Source organism: Symphalangus syndactylus, chromosome X (assembly GCF_028878055.3).
Source record: "Symphalangus syndactylus isolate Jambi chromosome X, NHGRI_mSymSyn1-v2.1_pri, whole genome shotgun sequence".
Taxonomy (NCBI): Eukaryota; Metazoa; Chordata; class Mammalia; order Primates; family Hylobatidae; genus Symphalangus; species Symphalangus syndactylus.
The window spans coordinates 79,428,748-79,447,726 of NC_072447.2; the positions used below are offsets into that span (position 1 = coordinate 79,428,748).

General features: G+C 51.4%; 2 protein-coding genes across 3 annotated transcripts; one reads left to right on the forward strand and one right to left on the reverse strand.

Moving 5' to 3' along the window:
• Positions 1-3,667: 3,667 nt before the first annotated feature.
• On the reverse strand, positions 3,668-8,022 carry LOC129476098 (uncharacterized protein CXorf49-like). The gene is made up of 6 exons (XM_055268691.2): positions 6,122-8,022; positions 5,379-5,535; positions 4,758-4,834; positions 4,435-4,480; positions 3,844-3,885; positions 3,668-3,738 (listed from the first exon to the last, which is right to left on the reverse strand). The coding sequence occupies exons 1-5, from the start codon at positions 7,337-7,339 to the stop codon at positions 3,845-3,847; spliced, it is 1,539 nt and encodes a 512-aa protein (XP_055124666.1). The 5' UTR covers positions 7,340-8,022; the 3' UTR covers positions 3,668-3,738; position 3,844.
• Positions 7,643-12,094, forward strand: LOC129476096 (uncharacterized protein CXorf49-like). 2 transcript variants are annotated; one of them, XM_055268688.2, is made up of 6 exons: positions 7,644-9,605; positions 10,125-10,281; positions 10,826-10,902; positions 11,180-11,225; positions 11,775-11,816; positions 11,922-12,094. In XM_055268688.2, exons 1-5 carry the CDS (start codon positions 8,376-8,378, stop codon positions 11,813-11,815), a joined length of 1,551 nt encoding a protein of 516 aa, XP_055124663.1. In that variant the 5' UTR covers positions 7,644-8,375; the 3' UTR covers position 11,816; positions 11,922-12,094. The 2 variants fall into 2 exon arrangements, 1 of the variants encoding a protein (XP_055124663.1); XR_010119684.1 differs by lacking the exon at positions 11,922-12,094 and having other exon boundaries at positions 7,643-9,605; positions 10,826-11,020; positions 11,775-11,818.
• The last annotated feature ends 6,885 nt before the right edge of the window (positions 12,095-18,979 follow it).

The window sequence follows — 18,979 nt, forward strand, 5'->3', positions numbered from 1 at the left end:
ACATTTTCCCCAGGGTCTTGGGGATTAACATTAGTCTCCTTGCTCTTTATGCAAATTTCTGCAGCTGGCTTGAATATCTCCTCAAAAAAATGGGTTTTTCTTTTCTACTTCACTGTCAGGCTGCAAATTTTCTGAACTTTTATGCTGTTTCTTATTTATTTATTTTTATTATACTTTAAGTTCTAGGGTACATGTGCACAACATGCAGGTTTGTTACATATATATACATAAGCCATGTTGGTGTGCTGCACCCATTAACTCGTCATTTACATTAGTTATAGCTCTTAATGCTATGCCTCCCCCCTCCCCCCACCCCAAGACAGGCCCTGGTGTGTGATGTTCCCCACCTTGTGTTCAAGTGTTCTCATTGTTCAATTCCCACCTATGAGTGAGAACATGTGGTGTTTGGTTTTCTGTCCTTGCTGTAGTTTGCTCAGAATGATGGTTTCCAGCTTCATCCATATCCCTACAAAGGACATGAACTCATCCTTTTTTATGGCTGCATAGTATTCCATGGTGTATATGTGCCACATTTTCTTAATCCAGTCTATCATTGTTGGACATTTGGGTTGGTTCCAAGTCTTTGCTATTGTGAATACTGCTGTAATAAACATATGTCAGCATGTGTCTTTATAGAAGCGTGATTTATAATCTTTTGGGTATATACTCAGTAATGGGATGGCTGGGTCAAATGGTATTTCGAGTTCTAGATCCCTGAGGAATCGCCACACTGACTTCCACAATGGTTGAACTAGTTTACAGTCTCACCAGCAGTGTAAAAGTATTCCTATTTCTCCACATCCTCTCCAGCACCTGTTGTTTCCTGACTTTTTGATGATCGTCATTCTGACCGGTGTGAGATGGTATCTCATTGTGGTTTTGATTTGCATTTCTCTGATGGCCAGTGATGATGAGCATTTTTTCATGTGTCTGTTAGCTGCATAAATGTCTTCTTCTGAGAAGTGTCTGTTCATATCCTTCACCCAGTTTTTGATGGGGTTGTTTGATTTTTTCTTGTAAATTTGTTTAAGTTCTTTGTAGATTCTGGATATTAGCCCTTTGTCAGATGGGTAGGTTGTAAAAATTTTCTCCCATTCTGTAGGTTGCCTGTTCACTCTGATGATAGTTTCTTTTGCTGTGCAGAAGCTCTTTAGTTTAATTAGATCCCATTTGTCAATTTTGGCTTTTGTTGCCATTGCTTTTGGTGTTTTAGACATGAAGTCCTTGCCCATGCCTATGTCCTGAATGATGTTGCCTAGGTTTTCTTCTAGGGTTTTTATGGTTTTAGGTCTAACATTTAAGTCTTTAATCCATCTTGAATTAATTTTTGTATAAGGTGTAAGGAAGGGATCCAGTTTCAGCTTTCTACATATGGCTAGCCAGTTTTCCCAGCACTATTTATTAAATAGGGAATCCTTTCCCCATTTCTTGTTTTTGTCAGGTTTGTCAAAGATCAAATGGTTGTAGATGTGTGGCATTATTTCTGAGGGCTCTGTTCTGTTCCATTGGTCTGTATCTCTGTTTTGGTACCAGTACCATGCTGTTTTGGTTACTGTAGCCTTGTAGTATAGTTTGAAGTCAGGTAATGTGATGCCTCCAGCTTTGTTCTTTTGGCTTAGGATTGTCTTGGCAATGTGGGCTCTTTTTTGGTTCCATATGAACTTTAAAGTAGTTTTTTTCCAATTCTGTGAAGAAGGTCATTGGTAGCTTGATGGGGATGGCACTGAATCTATAAATTACCTTGGGCAGTATGGCCATTTTCACGATATTGATTCTTCCTATCCATGAGCATGGAATGTTCTTCCATTTGTTTGTGTCCTCTTTTATTTCATTGAGCAGTGGCTTGTAGTTCTTGAAGAGGTCCTTCACATCGCTTGTAAGTTGGATTCCTAGGTATTTTATTCTCTTTGAAGCAATTGTGAATGGGAGTTCACTCATGATTTGGCTCTCTGTTTGCGTGTTCTTGGTGTATAGGAATGCTTGTGATTTTTGCACATTGATTTTGCATCCTGAGACTTTGCTGAAGTTGCTTATCAGCATAAGGAGATTTTGGGCTGAGACAATGGGGTTTTCTAAATATACAATCATGTCATCTGCAAACAGGGACAATTTGACTTCCTCTTTTCCTAATTGAATACCCTTTATTTCTTTCTCCTGCCTGATTGCCCTGGCCAGAACTTCTGACACTATGTTGAATAGGAGTGGTGGGAGAGGGCATCCCTGTCTTGTGCCAGTTTTCAAAAGGAATGCTTCAAGTTGCTGTTTCCCTTTTAAAACTGAATGCTTTTAACAGCACGCAAGTCACCTTTTGAATCCTTTGCTGCTTAGAAATTTCTTCCACCAGATACCCTAAATCATCTCTCTCATGTTCAAAGTTCCACAAATCTTTAGGGCAGGGGCAAAATGCTGCCCATGTCTTTGCTAAAACAAAACAAGTGTCACCTTTACTCCAGTTCCCAACAAGTTCCTCGTCTCCATCTGAGACCACCTCCGCCTGGGCCTTATCCATATCACTATCAGCATTTTGGGCAAAGCCATTCAACAAGTCTCTAGGAAGTTCCAAACGTTCCCACATTTTACTCTCTTCTTCTGAGGCCTTAAAACTGTTCCAACCTCTGGCTGTTACCCAGTTCCAAAGTTGCTCCGATGTTTTCGGGTATCTTTTCAACAACGCCCCACTCGACTGGTACCAATTTACTGTATTAGTCCATTTTCACACTGCTGATAAAGACATACCCAGACTGGGAAGAAAAAGGTTTAATTGGACTTAACAGTTCCACGTGGCTGGGGAGGCCTCAGAATCATGGCAGGAGGCGAAAGGTGCTTTTATGTGGTGGTGGCAAGAGAAAATGAGGAAGAAGCAAAAGCAGAAACTCCTGATAAGCCTATTAAATCTTGTAAGATTTATTCATTATCATGAGAACAGCACTGGAAAGTCCGGCCCCCATGATTCAATTGCCTTCCCCTGGGTCCCTCCCACAACAGGTAGGAATTCTGGGAGATACAATTCAACTTGAGATTTGAGTGGGGACACAGCCAAACCATATAAAATAGAATAGCAGACAATTAATGAGAAAATTAATTAATGGAAATGACCATGCAGGAGAGGCCACCAGCATCAAGCCACAGGGAGAGCAAGGATGCTCATGACGGAAAGGACAGTGACATGGCAGAACTGTGACGGTGAACCACAGGAGGAAAGGCAAGAGAGACTGGGGTTCTGAAAGGAGGCGCTCAGTTCCTCCTGAAGGTGAGGGAGAGTAGCGCTGAACAACGGGACCTGTGAGACCCCAAAGTAGGATGAGAAGAGGAGGGAACATGAGCAGGGTATGTTGGGAAAAGGCAGAAAACGCTCCTGTGGCAAGGCAGGGCCCCCACAGCGCCTAGACCCAGGCACTATGGTGACTGCAGGGCTGCTGCTCAGAGGCCGGCCCAGGTGCCCTACAGGGAGAGGGCCCACCACAGAGCGCTAGTAGAACTATTCTTCAAGGGCCAGGGAACACAGCAACACCCCGCACCCTCCAACACTCCCAACAATCGCAGAGAGGGCAGACCACAGACCACAGAATATGAGAACAACTTTATTTCAAACTGCTCTGAACTGCGTTGGGAGGGGGCAAATGCAACAGAAGACTAGAAGCCCTGGCCGAAGAGGAGATGGAGGGAATCCACTTGGCTGCAGCTCTGGAGCTCCAAAGGTAGCAGCTGCTCATCTTGCAGGAGGATGCTGGCTCCAACCTGTGAAACAGAGCAGCTCAGGGACGGGCCCCCAGCCAGGGCCAGCCCACAGCTCTCCTAAGCTGCTGGGACTGTGGGAAGGGGCACGGTGTGTGCAATACTCACTTCAAAGGTCCTGGAACTTGTCAATGAGGAACTGCATGGCCGCTGAAACAGAGAGGCAGAACCGGGCACTCCAGACCCAGGGAAACAGAAACCCAATCCCTGCCCCCGTGAAGAACCACCTAGCCCTGCAACCCGAAACCCCACCAGCCCTGGGACTGAGTCATCCACCCGTCACCTGAATTAAATGTGGAAATGCCTTCTAAGCAGGAAAGTGGTTCTCAGGTGTTGGGCCATCCCAGAACCGTTCAGAACGTGTTTCAAAGACAGATAAGCCAGCCATCAAGCAAAAACCGTACAAGCAGTACCAGGCAGCAGTTAAAGGAAAACACATAAGGTATCTCTAACCGTCCTAAGAGAAGATCTCTGGGACTTGTGGACAAAGTGTACACAGAGTTCAGACGACACATTGCTGTCTGTGCACACCCCTAGCTGGAAAGGCACAGAAGGCTCCAGGGCCAGGCCTGCTTGGTTCTCTTCCCCAGAGGAAGTCAGTCCCAGTGACACGGCCTATACCTGCAGTCCACCCCCACCCCCGGCACCTGCAGAACCACACTGCTGTCCATCCCTGCCCCAGCCAGTGCTCCATCATACCTAGTTGGTCTCTAAGGTCTTCAATTTCCATCTGCAGCAAGATGCACTAGCCCAGGAGACACCGATTGAAAGGAAATGGTTAGTCAATTCTGGCTTCCTTTCTCCCCATTCTCCCTCTCTCCCCCAGCCCTTATAGCCCCCATAGCCTGCAGCCCAGTGGTGAGGTGGACTGGCACAAAACCCTCAATGGAAAGGAGGCACTCACTCTGCATGGGGTATGGTAAGCAGAGGGGATTGGGGAGACACCGAAATCAGTTTAACCTGGACACGGATCCCACCATCCAGTGTGGACCTCTATTTCTAGGAGCCACACAAAGCATTACCCGAGGACAGCCCTGGGCTCCCGGGGGCTGCTGCTGCCTTTCCGGTCTTGGGGGATGGACAGGCGGCTGCTGGTTACCTGAAAGAGAACACAAAATCCAGCTTCCAAGCCTCCCAGTGAGGTGGAAAGGGCCTAGCAGGGTCTAAAGTGAGGCACCATCACCCTCTGCTGGCAACATGTTGCCCCTGCTCTGCCCAGCATCTCCAACCCTCCCTCTGGGACTGTCTTCCCTGTTCTCCCGCGTGAGCCCATCTGCACCTGTGGCCCCCTAGCACTGTGACTCCGGGTTGGACTCCAGCAGCGCGGCAGCCACAGCCAGGCCCTGGGAGGGCCAGTGTGGCTGAGCAGGACTTAACAGAAAAGGGCTCAGTACCGCCGAAAGTCTCCTTCCAGAGTTGGAGTGTAGGGCGCTGCTCCAAATCGCCCCCCCACCACACAAACCCCACTCAGAGAGGACGATGTGGCTTAAAGCCAGCCCCGTCGACACCCCGTTTCCCGTGGGACAGCTACCTGGGTGGCCAGGGAAGCCTGGGAGCATGGCTGAGCCCCCAGAAGCGACAGGGCCAGAGGTCTCCCTCCCCACCCCTCTCCCCTCCACCCCTATCAAACCCGCAAGACTCACCGGAGGGTGCATGGCGTCTGGGCACGAGGCCTCCCAGGCTGTAGGCAGACGGCTCTGAAGTTCCCGGAACTTGGGGAGCTCTGATGTTGGGGTCGCTACTGCTGAATTCTCCACCATGCATGGATAGGCGAGGCAGTCCTGGCCTGTGTGTGGGAAGCTAAAACAGAAATTTCTGAGTCGGGCTGGCGATGGGGGCGGGCGGTGAGTACATATGGGAAGGGGTTGTGATAAGTTGAAGACTCCAGAGCCTAATCTCATCAGCACTTTCTCCCTCAGTCAGCCCCAGGCCAGGAGGCAGAGGCCAGCCAGGGAAAACAACGGGGATAGTGAGGTAGCCCGGGTCCCCTTCCAGGTGGCTCGGGCAACAGCTAAGTAAGGAGGAGTCGGGAAGTTGATGAGCCTAGATGCCCCAGGTTTGCGGGCCACACTTTAAGGAATCACTCCCACCTAACCAGCTGCCAGCCCTGCCTTCCGTCCCAGCTCCTCTCTGTGGGAGGAGGCAGGACCCCTGCAGAGTGTCCGGAGGTATGCCCGTCACACACCAAGTACTCCCTTTAACGTGTGCCCCTACAACGAAGACCCCGATAGGGCATTCTTGTGTCCCTGGCCTCCCGATAACAACCCTTGAGCAAAGGACATAGGGGGCATGGGTAAACAGGTGTGTGCTGGAAGAGAGGAGGCTGGGGGGAGACAGAGGAGGAGGAGGATGAACAGGGAGAGGAGGGTGAGAAGGGCCTACTCACCTGGGCCCTTGGGACCTCGTCTCTATTTGGGTCATTATCTTCTCTGGCCGCAGCCTGGGACTCCCTGGTCTTCCTTCCTGCAGGTTTCTTCCCGGGGCTGCTGTGCTTAGGCTTTTGGGGTTTCTTGGACATGCCCTGCGGCCACACACCAGGCAACGTATGGGAGGTGGCCGGCCCTGGGGGAGCGGCTGAGAGTCTCTCTCCGCAGGCAGGAAAGGGTATCCCTAGGGCCAGTTGAGAGGCACCCCCTAGAGACTTCTTCTCCTGGGCCATCTTCCTCCTCGAAGGGCCCCGGGGCAGGGCCCCTGCAGTGGCAGCTCCTGAGCAGCTGGGCCTGGCGTCCACTTTTCCCCAGGCCCTGCTCAGCATTTTCTTCCCGGGAGAGTCGTCCAGCTCTCCCAGAGCCGGCCTCTCCACGACTGGAATGAGTCCGCGGGGAGCAGAGGTCAGGAAACGGCCCGGCACGGGCAAGTAACTCTCCTTGCAGTGGAAGCTTGAGTGTCTGGATATGTCTGCTGGCTTCTTGTGGCTGCCGAACTTGGCTTGGCTTCCTTCTTTGTGGCGAATGCCCACCCTGATCAGTGGTAAGTCACTGGTCTCATCGGAGGAATCAGAGTCGTGGGTAGACATCCTGGTGGTGCCTTTTACAAAGGGCTGCTGGGGGTCCACGCGGACGCTCCATCTGCTCTTCAAGCCCCTTTCTGGGTTCTTCCAGGCCTGGCCTGGTCCAGGAACACTGAGGTGGAGAGGGCCGGCAGAGGCCTGCTGCCATTCTCCAGGGCTGGGGCTCAGCGCGCCTCTTCCACTGGGACCGACCTCCAGGTCCACCCAGTTTTCAGCGGACCCTTCAGCAGCGGCGCCTTCAGGGAATGGGTGTCCCTGGATGCTGGACGGTGGCACGATGGCGGCTGGCTCATCAACCAGGTAGGATGAGTAGTCCACACCATCCCCTTGGTCGTCGACCGGGGTGCCAGGCCGGCTTTCCCGGCCCCAGAGCACCACCCTTCCCTCCTCTATCAATTTGCTCTCAGACTCGAAGCTGAAGCCCTCGGGGTCTGTGAACCTGCTCTCGCCCTTGCTGCTGTGCGGTGCCCCCAAATCGAGGCCTCGGCCATGGCCCTGTGGGGCTCCGGGGCTGACTGTGCAGGTGCCATCCTGCTCGCCACCCTCCAGGTCAAAACTGGCCCCCCAAACGGACACCTTATCGGGGGAGCTCATGGCGCCAGTTCAGGCAGCCTGGCCTATGGGCAGATGGTCGAGCCCAACCAAGCCCAGCCAAGCGGGCCACGGGACAGAACAACGAGGCCTTCAGGACACCGCCGCCCTCACGGCAGGCGGAAGTACCGTGTTCCCGACAGCGTGTGGCTTCCGCACGCCTTCGACACCCGTGTCGAGCCTTCTCATTGGTCCCTCCTCCACCAACCAGCGCTCCCTTTGTTGGGTGAAGCCTCTGGGCTTTAACCAATTGGGACACAGGTTCTTGGTTTGTCCCGATGCCCGTCATTTGACTGGGTGGATATGCTCTGGTCCGGTCTTGGGGCCAGGGTGCACTGGAGCTCTCGATCCCCTTCTTTCTTGCTGTCTTGCTCCCTCTGGCTGGGCACCTACTTTTTAATGATAGCTCCTCTGTGTGCCAGGTGGTTCTCGTGCATCAGGACATTTATTCTCCTAAGCTGATGAGCTGGGGGCAGCTCTCCCCTTGACCTCTGCCTTACAATGGGACACTGGGGCTCAGAGACGTGGCTGTCATTGGAAAGTAGGTGCCTGGCCAGAGGCAGCAGGACAGGAAGAAAGAGGTGGATGGAGAGCTCCAGTGGGCCCTGGCCCCAAGACCCGACCCAAGTACACCCACCCAGCCAAACCACGGGCGTCGGGGCAATCCAAGAGTCTGCCTCCTGATTGGGTAAAGCCCAGAAGCCTCGCCCAACAAGGGGCGCACTGATTGGCAACGGGCAGACCAATGAGAAGGTGTGGAACAATGAGAAGGCGGGACGCAGGCATTGAGGGAGCCCGGAAGCCACGCACTGTCAGTGACATCTCGTGAGCAGACTGTGGTGAGGGTGGCGGTGTCCCAAAGGCCTTGCTGTTCCTGTGGCCCCAGAGCACCACCCTTCCCTGCTGTATCAATTTGCTCTCAGGCTCGAAGCTGAGAGTGGCCCCCTCGGCTAGGCTTGGCTGGACTCGTCTCTCCTCTCCCACTGTTACCAGGACAACCGTCTCCCCACAGCTCGGGCTGTCTGGACTGGCCAGCGCCATGAGCTCCACCGATGAAGTGTCCGTTTGCGGGGCTGGTTTAGGCCCGGAGGGTGGCGAGCAGGCCGGCGCCCACACCGCCAGCCCGGGAGCCCCACGGGGCCACGGCCACAGCCGAGGCCTTGATTTGCGGGGGCAGCGCAGTGGCGAGGGCAAGGGCGAGAGCGGGTTCACAGATCCCGAAGGCTTCAGCCTGGAGCCTGAGAGCAAATTGATAGAGCAGGGAAGGGTGGTGCTCTGGGGCCAGGAAGGCCGGCCTGGCACCCCGGTCGACGACCAAGGGGGTGGTGTGGACTACTCTTTCTACCTGGCTGATGAGCCAGCCACCATTATGCCGCCGTTCAGTGTCCAGGGACACCCGTCCCCAGAAGGCGCCGCTGCCGAAGGGTCCACTGACATCGGGGCGGACCTGCAGGTCGGTCCCAGTTGGAGAGGCGCGCTGAGCCCCAGCCCTGGAGAATGGCCGCAGGCCTCCGCCGGCCCTCTCCACCTCAGTGTTCCTGGGCCAGGACCGGCCTGGGAGAACCCAGAAAGGGTCTCGAAGAGCAGATTGAGCGTCCAAGTGGATCCCCGGCAGCCCTCCGCAGAAGGCCCCACCGGGCTGAATACTGACGACTCTGATTCCACAGATGACAGCAGCGACTTACCGGTGATCAGGGTGATCATTAGCACCAAAGAAGGAAGCCAGGCCAAGCCTGGAAACCCCAAGAAGCCAGCAGACACTTGCAGAGGCCCCAGTTTTCACCGCAGGGAGAGTTACCTTCAGGTTCAGGGACCTCTCCTGACCTCTCCTCCCCGCAGACTCACCCCAGCCATGGAGAGGCCAGCCGTGGGAGAGCTGGACATGTCTTCCTTGCAGAAAATGAAGAGCATGGTGTGGGGAAAGAGCGGGGTCAGGCCCAGCTGCTCAGGAGCTGCCGTTAGAGGGCCCCTACCCCGGGGCACTCTGGGAAGGAAGGTGGCCCAGGAGAAGATATCCCTAGAGGGTGCGCCAAAACTGGCCCTGCGGGGAGCCTTTCCTGCCTGGGGGCAGATATTTTCAGCGGTTCCACCTGATCCGGCCAGCTTCCCGCCAGTGTCTGGTGTGGGCCTCCTGGGGAAGTCCGTGAGCCCCAAGGAGCCCAAGCACAGCAGCCCTGGGAAGAAACCTGCAGGAAGGAAGGCCAGGGAGTCCCAGGCTGCCGCCAGAGAAGATAATGACCCAAATAGAGATGAGGTCCCAAGGGCCCAAGTAAGTAGGTTCTCTTCGCGCACTCCTCCTTCTTCTCCTTGCTCTCCTCCTCCTCTTTCTCCTCTGTCTCCCCCCCACCCACCTCTCTTCCAGCACACACCTCTTTCCCATGCCCTCTCTATCCCTTGCTCACAGGTTGTCATCAGGAGCCCAGGGACACTAGGATGACTGATTGGGGTCCTCCTCTTAGGAGCACACATTAAAGGGAGCACTTGGTGTGTGCCAGGCCTGGCCCCGGACACTCTGCAGTTGTCCTGCCTCCTCCCTGAGAGAGGAGCTGGGATGGAAGGCAGGGCTGGCAGCTGGTTTGGATTGGGGCGCAAAGCTTGGGCGTCTAGACTCATCAACTTCCCAATTCCTCCTTCCCTAGCTGTTAAGCAAGCCCTCCTGTCTTGGGGCGGACTGAAGGAGAAAGTGTTAATGAGATTAGTCTGGAGTCTCCACCTTAACACAGTCCCTCCCCATGTGTACTGACCGTCCGTCCCCACCGCCAGCCTGACTCAGAAATTTCTGTTTTAGCTTCCCACACAGAAGCCAGAGCTGATTTCCCTGTCCATGCGTCGTGGAGAATACAGCGGTGGTGATTCCAACATCAGAGCTCCCCAAGTACTAGGAACCTCACAGCCCTCGGCCTTCACCTTGAGACGCCTGGTGCCCAGACGCCATGCACCCTCCGGTGAGTCTTGCGGGTTTGATAGGGGTGGAGGGGAGAGGGGTGGGGAGGGAGACCTCTGGCTCTGTCGCTTCTGGGGGCTTAGCCATGCTCCCAGGCTTCCCTGGCCACCCAGGTAGCTGTCCCACGGGAAACGGGGTGTCGACGGGGCTGGCTTTAAGCCACATCGTCCTCTCTGAGTGGGGTTTGTGTGGTGGGGGGGCGATTTGGAGCAGCGCCCTACACTCCAACTCTGGAAGGAGACTTTCGGCGGTACTGAGCCCTTTTCTGTTAAGTCCTGCTCAGCCACACTGGCCCTCCCAGGGCCTGGCTGTGGCTGCCGCGCTGCTGGAGTCCAACCCGGAGTCACAATGCTAGGGGGCCACAGGTGCAGATGGGCTCACGCGGGAGAACAGGGAAGACAGTCCCAGAGGGAGGGTTGGAGATGCTGGGCAGAGCAGGGGCAACATGTTGCCAGCAGAGGGTGATGGTGCCTCACTTTAGACCCTGCTAGGCCCTTTCCACCTCACTGGGAGGCTTGGAAGCTGGATTTTGTGTTCTCTTTCAGGTAACCAGCAGCCGCCTGTCCATCCCCCAAGACCGGAAAGGCAGCAGCAGCCCCCTGGAGCCCAGGGCTGTCCTCGGGTAATGCTTTGTGTGGCTCCTAGAAATAGAGGTCCACACTGGATGGTGGGATCCGTGTCCAGGTTAAACTGATTTCGGTGTCTCCCCAATCCCCTCTGCCTACCATACCCCATGCAGAGTGAGTGCCTCCTTTCCACTGAGGGTTTTGTGCCAGTCCACCTCACCACTGGGCTGCAGGCTATGGGGGCTATAAGGGCTGGGGGAGAGAGGGAGAATGGGGAGAAAGGAAGCCAGAATTGACTAACCATTTCCTTTCAACCGGTGTCTCCTGGGCTAGTGCATCTTGCTGCAGATGGAAATTGAAGACCTTAGAGACCAACTAGGTATGATGGAGCACTGGCTGGGGCAGGGATGGACAGCGGTGTGGTTCTGCAGGTGCCGGGGGTGGGGGTGGACTGCAGGTATAGGTGGTGTCACTGGGACTGACTTCCTCTGGGGAAGAGAACCAAGCAGGCCTGGCCCTGGAGCCTTCTGTGCCTTTCCAGCTAGGGGTGTGCACAGACAGCAATGTGTCGTCTGAACTCTGTGTACACTTTGTCCACAAGTCCCAGAGATCTTCTCTTAGGACGGTTAGAGATACCTTATGTGTTTTCCTTTAACTGCTGCCTGGTACTGCTTGTACGGTTTTTGCTTGATGGCTGGCTTATCTGTCTTTGAAACACGTTCTGAATGGTTCTGGGATGGCCCAACACCTGAGAACCACTTTCCTGCTTAGAAGGCATTTCCACATTTAATTCAGGTGACGGGTGGATGACTCAGTCCCAGGGCTGGTGGGGTTTCGGGTTGCAGGGCTAGGTGGTTCTTCACGGGGGCAGGGATTGGGTTTCTGTTTCCCTGGGTCTGGAGTGCCCGGTTCTGCCTCTCTGTTTCAGCGGCCATGCAGTTCCTCATTGACAAGTTCCAGGACCTTTGAAGTGAGTATTGCACACACCGTGCCCCTTTCCACAGTCCCAGCAGCTTAGGAGAGCTGTGGGCTGGCCCTGGCTGGGGGCCCGTCCCTGAGCTGCTCTGTTTCACAGGTTGGAGCCAGCATCCTCCTGCAAGATGAGCAGCTGCTACCTTTGGAGCTCCAGAGCTGCAGCCAAGTGGGTTCCCTCCATCTCCTCTTCGGCCAGGGCTTCTACTCTTCTGCTGCATTTGCCCCCTCCCAACGCAGTTCAGAGCAGTTTGAAATAAAGTTGTTCTCATATTCTGTGGTCTGTGGTCTGCCCTCTCTGCGATTGTTGGGAGTGTTGGAGGGTGCGGGGTGTTGCTGTGTTCCCTGGCGCTTGAAGAATAGTTCTACTAGCGCTCTGTGGTGGGCCCTCTCCCTGTAGGGCACCTGGGCCGGCCTCTGAGCAGCAGCCCTGCAGTCACCATAGTGCCTGGGTCTAGGCGCTGTGGGGGCCCTGCCCTGCCACAGGAGCATTTTCTGCCTTTTCCCAACATACCCTGCTCATGTTCCCTCCTCTTCTCATCCTACTTTGGGGTCTCACAGGTCCCGTTGTTCAGCGCTACTCTCCCTCACCTTCAGGAGGAACTGAGCGCCTCCTTTCAGAACCCCAGTCTCTCTTGCCTTTCCTCCTGTGGTTCACCGTCACAGTTCTGCCATGTCACTGTCCTTTCCGTCATGAGCATCCTTGCTCTCCCTGTGGCTTGATGCTGGTGGCCTCTCCTGCATGGTTATTTCCATGCTGTTGAGGAGCATAACGGAGCTCATCCTTCCACTCGGGCCCAGACCTCTTTCTGGAGCCATTATATCCCTCTGGTGCCACCACGCACACGGTCAGTTCATCTGGGCCAGAAACCCGCGCGACACCCTCAGTTCCTCTATTAGCCCTCATCTTTGAACCTCTGTTGCCATATCCCATCAAGTCTCCCTCCTTAGTTTCAGTAGCCAGATGGAAGCAGATGCCACATCCCGGTGGGTGGCAGAGCAAAAGGGAAGGCACAGGGAGCGCTGAAGAAAAGGGCGGGGTAGTCTCTTGGTTGGAGGTGGGGGCATTGAATCTGTTATGGTACTTGTGGGCCAACCTGGTGAAAACTGCCTGCTGGGCGCCTGTAGTCCCAGGTACTTGGGAGGCTGAGGCAGAAGAATCACTTGAACACGGGAGGCGGAGGTTGCAGTGAGCCAAGATTGCGCCACTGAACTCCAGCCTGGTGACAGAGCGAGACTCCATCTAAAACAAAAACAAAAACAAAAACAAAAAAAACTTCCCACACTTCCCACTGGCAGCTACATGGAAGGCAGCTTCCACCTCCTTGATGTCCTGTAGGCGGCCAACAGCCCCTTCTGCAGCCGGTTGGCTTCATACCCTTGATTTGAAAATGGCCAGTTGCCTTCCAGGGCAAGTGTGGATGCTAGGCCTGGCTGTTCTTGGATGTTCCCCGTCAAATACTGTTCCACCACCCCCAAAGCCGCAGGTTTTTGTAGACGTGATATTTCTGTGTGCCTGTTCAGTCTTTCAGATCGCCTCTTGAGGTCACACGAGATTTCCTTGAGCTTCCTGTTCTGCCTTCGCCCCCCCTGATAGTTGGGATTGCCTCCTTCCTTCAGCCGGAATCCCGGGCTGGATGGGTGTGAGACACAGACACATATTCTAGTTCCAGTGATGTAGGTTGTGCCAGCTCCAAAAGCCAAGAGCCTGAGTGTTGAACAGACAAAGACAGGAGAAATGCAGATACCATTCAAATTAGTATATGTGTGGAGACGTCTGTGTTTTTTCTTATTTGCTTGGCTTTTTTTTTTTTTTTTTTTTTTTTGAGATGGAGTCTTACTCTGTTGCTCAGGCTGGAGTGCAATGGCGCAGTTTTGGCTCACTGCAACCTCCGCCTCCTGGGTTCAAGCGATTTTTCTGTGTCAGCCTCCCAAGTTGCTGGGGTTACAGGCATGCGACACGACTCCTGGCTAATGTTTGTATTTTTAGTAGAGATGGGGTTTCATCATGTTGACCAGGCTGGTCTTGAAACCCTGACCTCAGGTGATCCGCCGGCCTCGACCTCCCAAAGTGCTAGGATTACAGGCGTGAGCAACCGCGCTGGCCGAGTCATGGTTTCTACACTGGAAGAAGTGATATTGAGGTGAACGGTCAGCTTCCACACCATCTTGGGTTCCATGGCAGGAGACCTGTTCCTGATTCAACCCACGGGAAGCATCGTGAGCGCCTGAGGGGAGAAACGTCCCTGAGGACAGCCAGAGACAAAACGGGGAGGCAGAACTATCATCCTCAGCCCTGGAACCTCTGCTCTGTAACTCAGCCAAAGGAGATGCCAAATCAGAGTGGCTGTTTAGCAGCGCCACACTGTTAGTGGGATGTTCCACGAGCCCCCTGGGCACAGACCCTTAGCCAGCTAGCTCTTCCATACTGCCAAGATATCACCTTTGGGACCTCCCCCATTCTGGATGGGCAGCACTCTGATCACTTGCTTGAGACGAGGCAAAGTTGGGCTTAAGGCACCATCTAATGCTGTAAAGATGGTAGTGGCCTAGCAGAAAAAAATGGCATTCAACAGGTAAATTACACAAAATCTCTAAGCAAACATAAAAGTCCAAACAAGCCAGACAGAGAAGACTGGAATAAATAACGAATCCTTTAGGTATTTTATTTTGTTTCTGGCTGTTGTGAATGAGATTACTTTATCGATTTTTTTTTTTTCAGAGTGTTCACTGTTGGCATGTAGAAATGCTAGATTTATGTGTGCTGATTTTCTATCCTGCAACTTGCCTGAATTTGCTCATCAGTTCGAAGAGTTTATTGGTGGAGTCTTTAGGTTTTTGCAAATACAAGATCATGTCCTCTGCAAACAAGCAGAAGGATAATCGCCAGAGGCTGGAAAGGGTAGTGAGGCATGAGGGAGAGGTGGGGATAATCAATGGCTGCAAAAAAAGATATTTAAATAGAATGAACTGTCGGCTTCCCCGGTTTTGAGACTTTCAGACTTAGACTGAGCCACTCCAAGCTTCTCCCTTTCCCCAGCTTTCAGTTCTTCCCCATTCAGTATGATACTAGCTGTGGGTCTGTATGTTCCTTCTATACCCAGTTTTGTGAGGGCTTTCGCCATGAAGGAATTCTGAATTTTATCATCAAATGGTTTTTTCAGCATTAATTGAAATGATCATATGGTTGTTATCCTTCATTCTGTTGATATGTTATATCACATTGATTGATTTGCATATGCTGAACCGTTCTCGGATCCCTGGGATACATCGCACTTGGTCATGATGATGACTGAATGCCTTTCCTCTAAGACTTGGAACACAACAAGGTGCCCACGTTCACCACTTTTGTTCACCATGGTACTGGAAGTCCTAGCTAGAACAATCAGACAAGAGAAGGAGATAAAAGGCCTCCAAATTAGAAAGAAAGAAGTCAAATTATCAATGTATTGTTGAATTCGGTTTGCTAGTATTTGCTGAAGGTTTTTGCATCAATATTCATCAGGGAAATTGGCCTGTAGCTTCCTTTTTTTTTTTTTTTAAATGTGTCTTTGTCTGGTTTTTGGTATCAGGCTTATACTGGCCTGGTAGAATGAGTTTGGAAGTATTCCCTCCTCCTCTGTTTTTCAGAATAGTTTGAGTAGGATTAGTATCAGCTCTTCTTGATTTTTTTTGTTCTTTTTTGATGTGGGTACTTTTAGATATATACTTCTCTCTTTGTACTGCTTTGGCTGTATCCCATAGGTCTGGGTATGTTTTGCTTCCATCGTCATTCATTTCAAGAAATTTTTAAAGTTTTATAGTTTCTAAAATGTCTGTAGTTATTGATCTCTAGTTTTATTCCATTGTGGTCAGAGAAGATGTCTAATATTATTGCAATTTTTTGAATGTTTTAAAACTTGTGACCTCACATGGTCTGTCCTTAAGAATGATCCGTGTGCTGAGGAAAAGAATGTGTATTCTGCAGCCATTGGATGAAATGTTTTGTAAATATCTATTAGATCCATTTGCTCTATAGTGCAGATTAAGTCTGATGTTTCTTTGTTGATTTCATGCCTGGAAGATCTCTCTAATGCTGAAAGTGAAATGTTGAAGTCTCCAGCTATTATTGTATCGGGGTCTCTCCCTCTCTTTAGCTCTAGTAATATTTGATTTCTATATATGGGTGCTCCAGTGATGGGTGCATATATATTTATAATTGTTACATCCTCTTGCTCAATTGACCACTTTATCATTGTGTGATGACCTTCTTTCTCTCTTCTTATAGTCTTTGTCTTGAAATCTATTTTGTCTGACATAAGTATAGCTACTGGTTCTCTTTTTTGGTTTACATTGGCATGGAATATTTCTTTCCTTCCCTTTATTTTACATCTATGTTTGTCTTTATAGGTAATGTGTGTTTCTTAAAGGAAACAGATCATTGGGTCTTTTAAAAATATTTATTCAGCTACTTTATGTCATTTGATTGGAGAGTTTAGTTCATTTACATTCAATGTTACTATCGATGAGTAAGGACTTGCTCCTTCCAATTTGTTATTTCCTTTCTGGTTGTTGTGTAATGTTCTTTTCCTGCTTCTTTTCCTCCTGCCTTCCTTTTAGAGAAGATGATTTTCTCTGGTGGTAAAATTTAATTTCTGGCTTTTTATTTTTTATGTATCCATTTCATGTTTTTCCACTTGAGGTTACCATGAAGCTTCCAGATAGTATTTTATAACCCATTATTTTAAACTGATGACAACTTAGCACTGATTGTATACACAAATAAACAAGCAAAAAGATAATTTATGAAAATTCAACACTTTAACTTCATCTGCCCACTTTTTAACTTTGTTGTTTCTCTTTATGTCTTATTGTACTCTCTATGACTTGAAGAGTTCCCATAGTTATTAATTTTTTTACACAATGTTTTTGTGGGTGTAGTTCGCTGTTAAAATTTGGTGTTCCTGCAGGGGGAACAACAAATGGAGGCTTCCATTCCAACTTCTTGCTCCACCCTCCCAATTGCATTCCTCAACTTCACAATTTCAGCTTGATTCCTTTTAACTACTTCAATGTCATTGTGAAATTTATCTAATAGATTTCTGAATTCCCTCTGTGTGTTATTTTGAATTTCTTTCACTTGCCTCAAAACAGCTATTTTGAATTACCTTTCTCAAAGGTCACATATCTTTATTCTCCAGGCCTGGACCCTGGTGCCTTCTTTAGTTCATTTGGTGAGGTCATGTTTACCTGGATGGTCTTGATGCTTGTGGATGTTCATCGGTGCCTGGGCATTGAAGAGTTAGGTATTTATTGTAGTCTTTGCAGTCTGGGCTTGTTCGTACCATCTTTCTTTGGAAGGCTTTCCAGATATTCAAAGGGAGCTGGGTGTTGTAATCTAAGTTGTATCTGCATTAGGGGTATCCCAAACCTAGTAACACTGTGGCTCTTGCAGACTTGTAGAGGTACTGCCTTGGTGGTCTTGGATAAGACTCAGAAGAATTCTCTGAGTTACCAGACAGAGACTCTTGTTTTCTTCCCTTATTTCTCCCAAAGTCTCAGTCTCTCTCTCTCTGTCTCTCTCTCTCTTTCTCTCTCTCTCTCGCTGTCTCTCTCTCTCTCACCCCCACCCCCATTTCTCGCTCTCGCTCTTCCTCTTGCTCTCATTCTATCTTGCTCTCTCTTCCTCTTGCTCTCTCTCTGTGCTGAGACACCTGGAGCTGCAGGTGGGGTGACACAATCCCCCCTGTGGCCACCACCACTGGGGCCTTGCTGAATCAGGCCTGAAGCGAACACAGCACTGGTCTTGCCCATTACCTGGCTGTAACCAATACCCGACTACTGCCTATGTTCACTCAAGGCTGGAGGACTCTACAATAAGCAGGTAGCAAAGCCAGCCAGGCCTTTGTCCATCCCTTCAGGGTGGCTAGTTCCCCCAGACCCCAGGTTGGCCCAGAGATGCCTCTGGGAGCCAGGGACCAGAGTCAAAAATTTTAGAAATTTATCTTGTGCTCTACACTATTGCAACTAAGCTGGCACTCAAACCACAAAACAAAGTCCTTCCCACTCTTCCGTACCCATTCCACAGGCAGAGAAACCTCTCGCTGTGGCCACCACTGCAGGCCCACAGAGACTATTGCCAGGCTACTGCTTGTGTTCACTTAAGGCTGAAGGGCTTCTCAGTCAGCTTGTGAATACTGCTAGGCCTGGGACTCACTCTTCATGGTAATGGGCTCTCCTCTGGCCCGGGGGAGGTCCGAAAGTCCTATGCAAGAGCCAGGGCCTGGACTCAGGTACCCCAAGATCTCACTTGCTTCTCTGCCTCACTGTGGTCAAGCTGGCACCTACGGTGCACAGCAAAGTCCCCTTTACTCTTCCTTCTGCTATTCTCCCAGAAAAACTGTCTCTGCCCATAGCCACCGCAGCTGGGAATGTGCTGGGTCTCCCCTGAAGCCAGCATGTCTTAGAGTCTCACCCAGGGCCCATGGTAAACTACCTGGGTATTATTGCAGGTTCCTCAGGGCCCAAGGGCCCTTTAGTCAGCAGGTGATGAATCCTGTCAGGGTTGAGTCCTTCCCTTCAAGGCAGCAGATTCCCTTCTGGCCCAGGGTGTGTCTAGAAATGTCATCCACAAGCTAGACCCTGAAATGGGGGCCTCAGGACCCTGCCCAGTGCCCTATCCTTCTGCAGCTAAGTTTATATCCAAGATGCTACACAAAGTCTTCTTTATGCTTCCCTCTCCTCTCCTCAGGTGAAGGAAGGAGTCTCTCCTGGAGCTGCGAGCTGTGCTGCTGGGGTTGGGAAAGCCATAGTACATGTATTCCCTCAGCCACCTTGGCTGGTGTCTCACTAGGTCGTGGGCTCCCCATGTCCTCTGGCTCTGAGCCCAGCACAGCACTAGGAGTCGCAGTCTTTGTATCCTAGAGCACCTCTCAAGTTTAGTTAGAATCCAGATCCTGCAGTGGTGAGGCTTCCCAAAACACAAGTTCTGACCTCTGTAGTGTATAAATCCCCTCTGGCTAGGGCTGGTCTAAATGCTCCCTCTGTGGGCAGGCATCAGCCGACATCAGACCAGTTTTGCTTTCTGCTGTGACGGGGCAGCACTGAGTTCAATGCACGTCCCATAGGCACTGGGTCATGCTGAGAAATCCTTTAATTAAACAGCAGAAAAACACGCAAAAA

Bases quoted from the DNA above. Each gene is read 5' to 3' on its own strand.
- LOC129476098 (XM_055268691.2), bottom strand. From the start codon at position 7,339: ATGAGCTCCCCCGATAAGGTGTCCGTTTGGGGGGCCAGTTTTGACCTG. The intron at 4,481-4,757 runs GTAATGCTTTGT...CTCCTGGGCTAG, and splicing joins GAGCCCAGGGCTGTCCTCGG to TGCATCTTGCTGCAGATGGA. The intron at 3,886-4,434 runs GTATGATGGAGC...TCTCTGTTTCAG, and splicing joins AGACCTTAGAGACCAACTAG to CGGCCATGCAGTTCCTCATT.
- LOC129476096 (XM_055268688.2), top strand. From the start codon at position 8,376: ATGAGCTCCACCGATGAAGTGTCCGTTTGCGGGGCTGGTTTAGGCCCG. The intron at 9,606-10,124 runs GTAAGTAGGTTC...TTTCTGTTTTAG, and splicing joins ATGAGGTCCCAAGGGCCCAA to CTTCCCACACAGAAGCCAGA. The intron at 11,226-11,774 runs GTATGATGGAGC...TCTCTGTTTCAG, and splicing joins AGACCTTAGAGACCAACTAG to CGGCCATGCAGTTCCTCATT.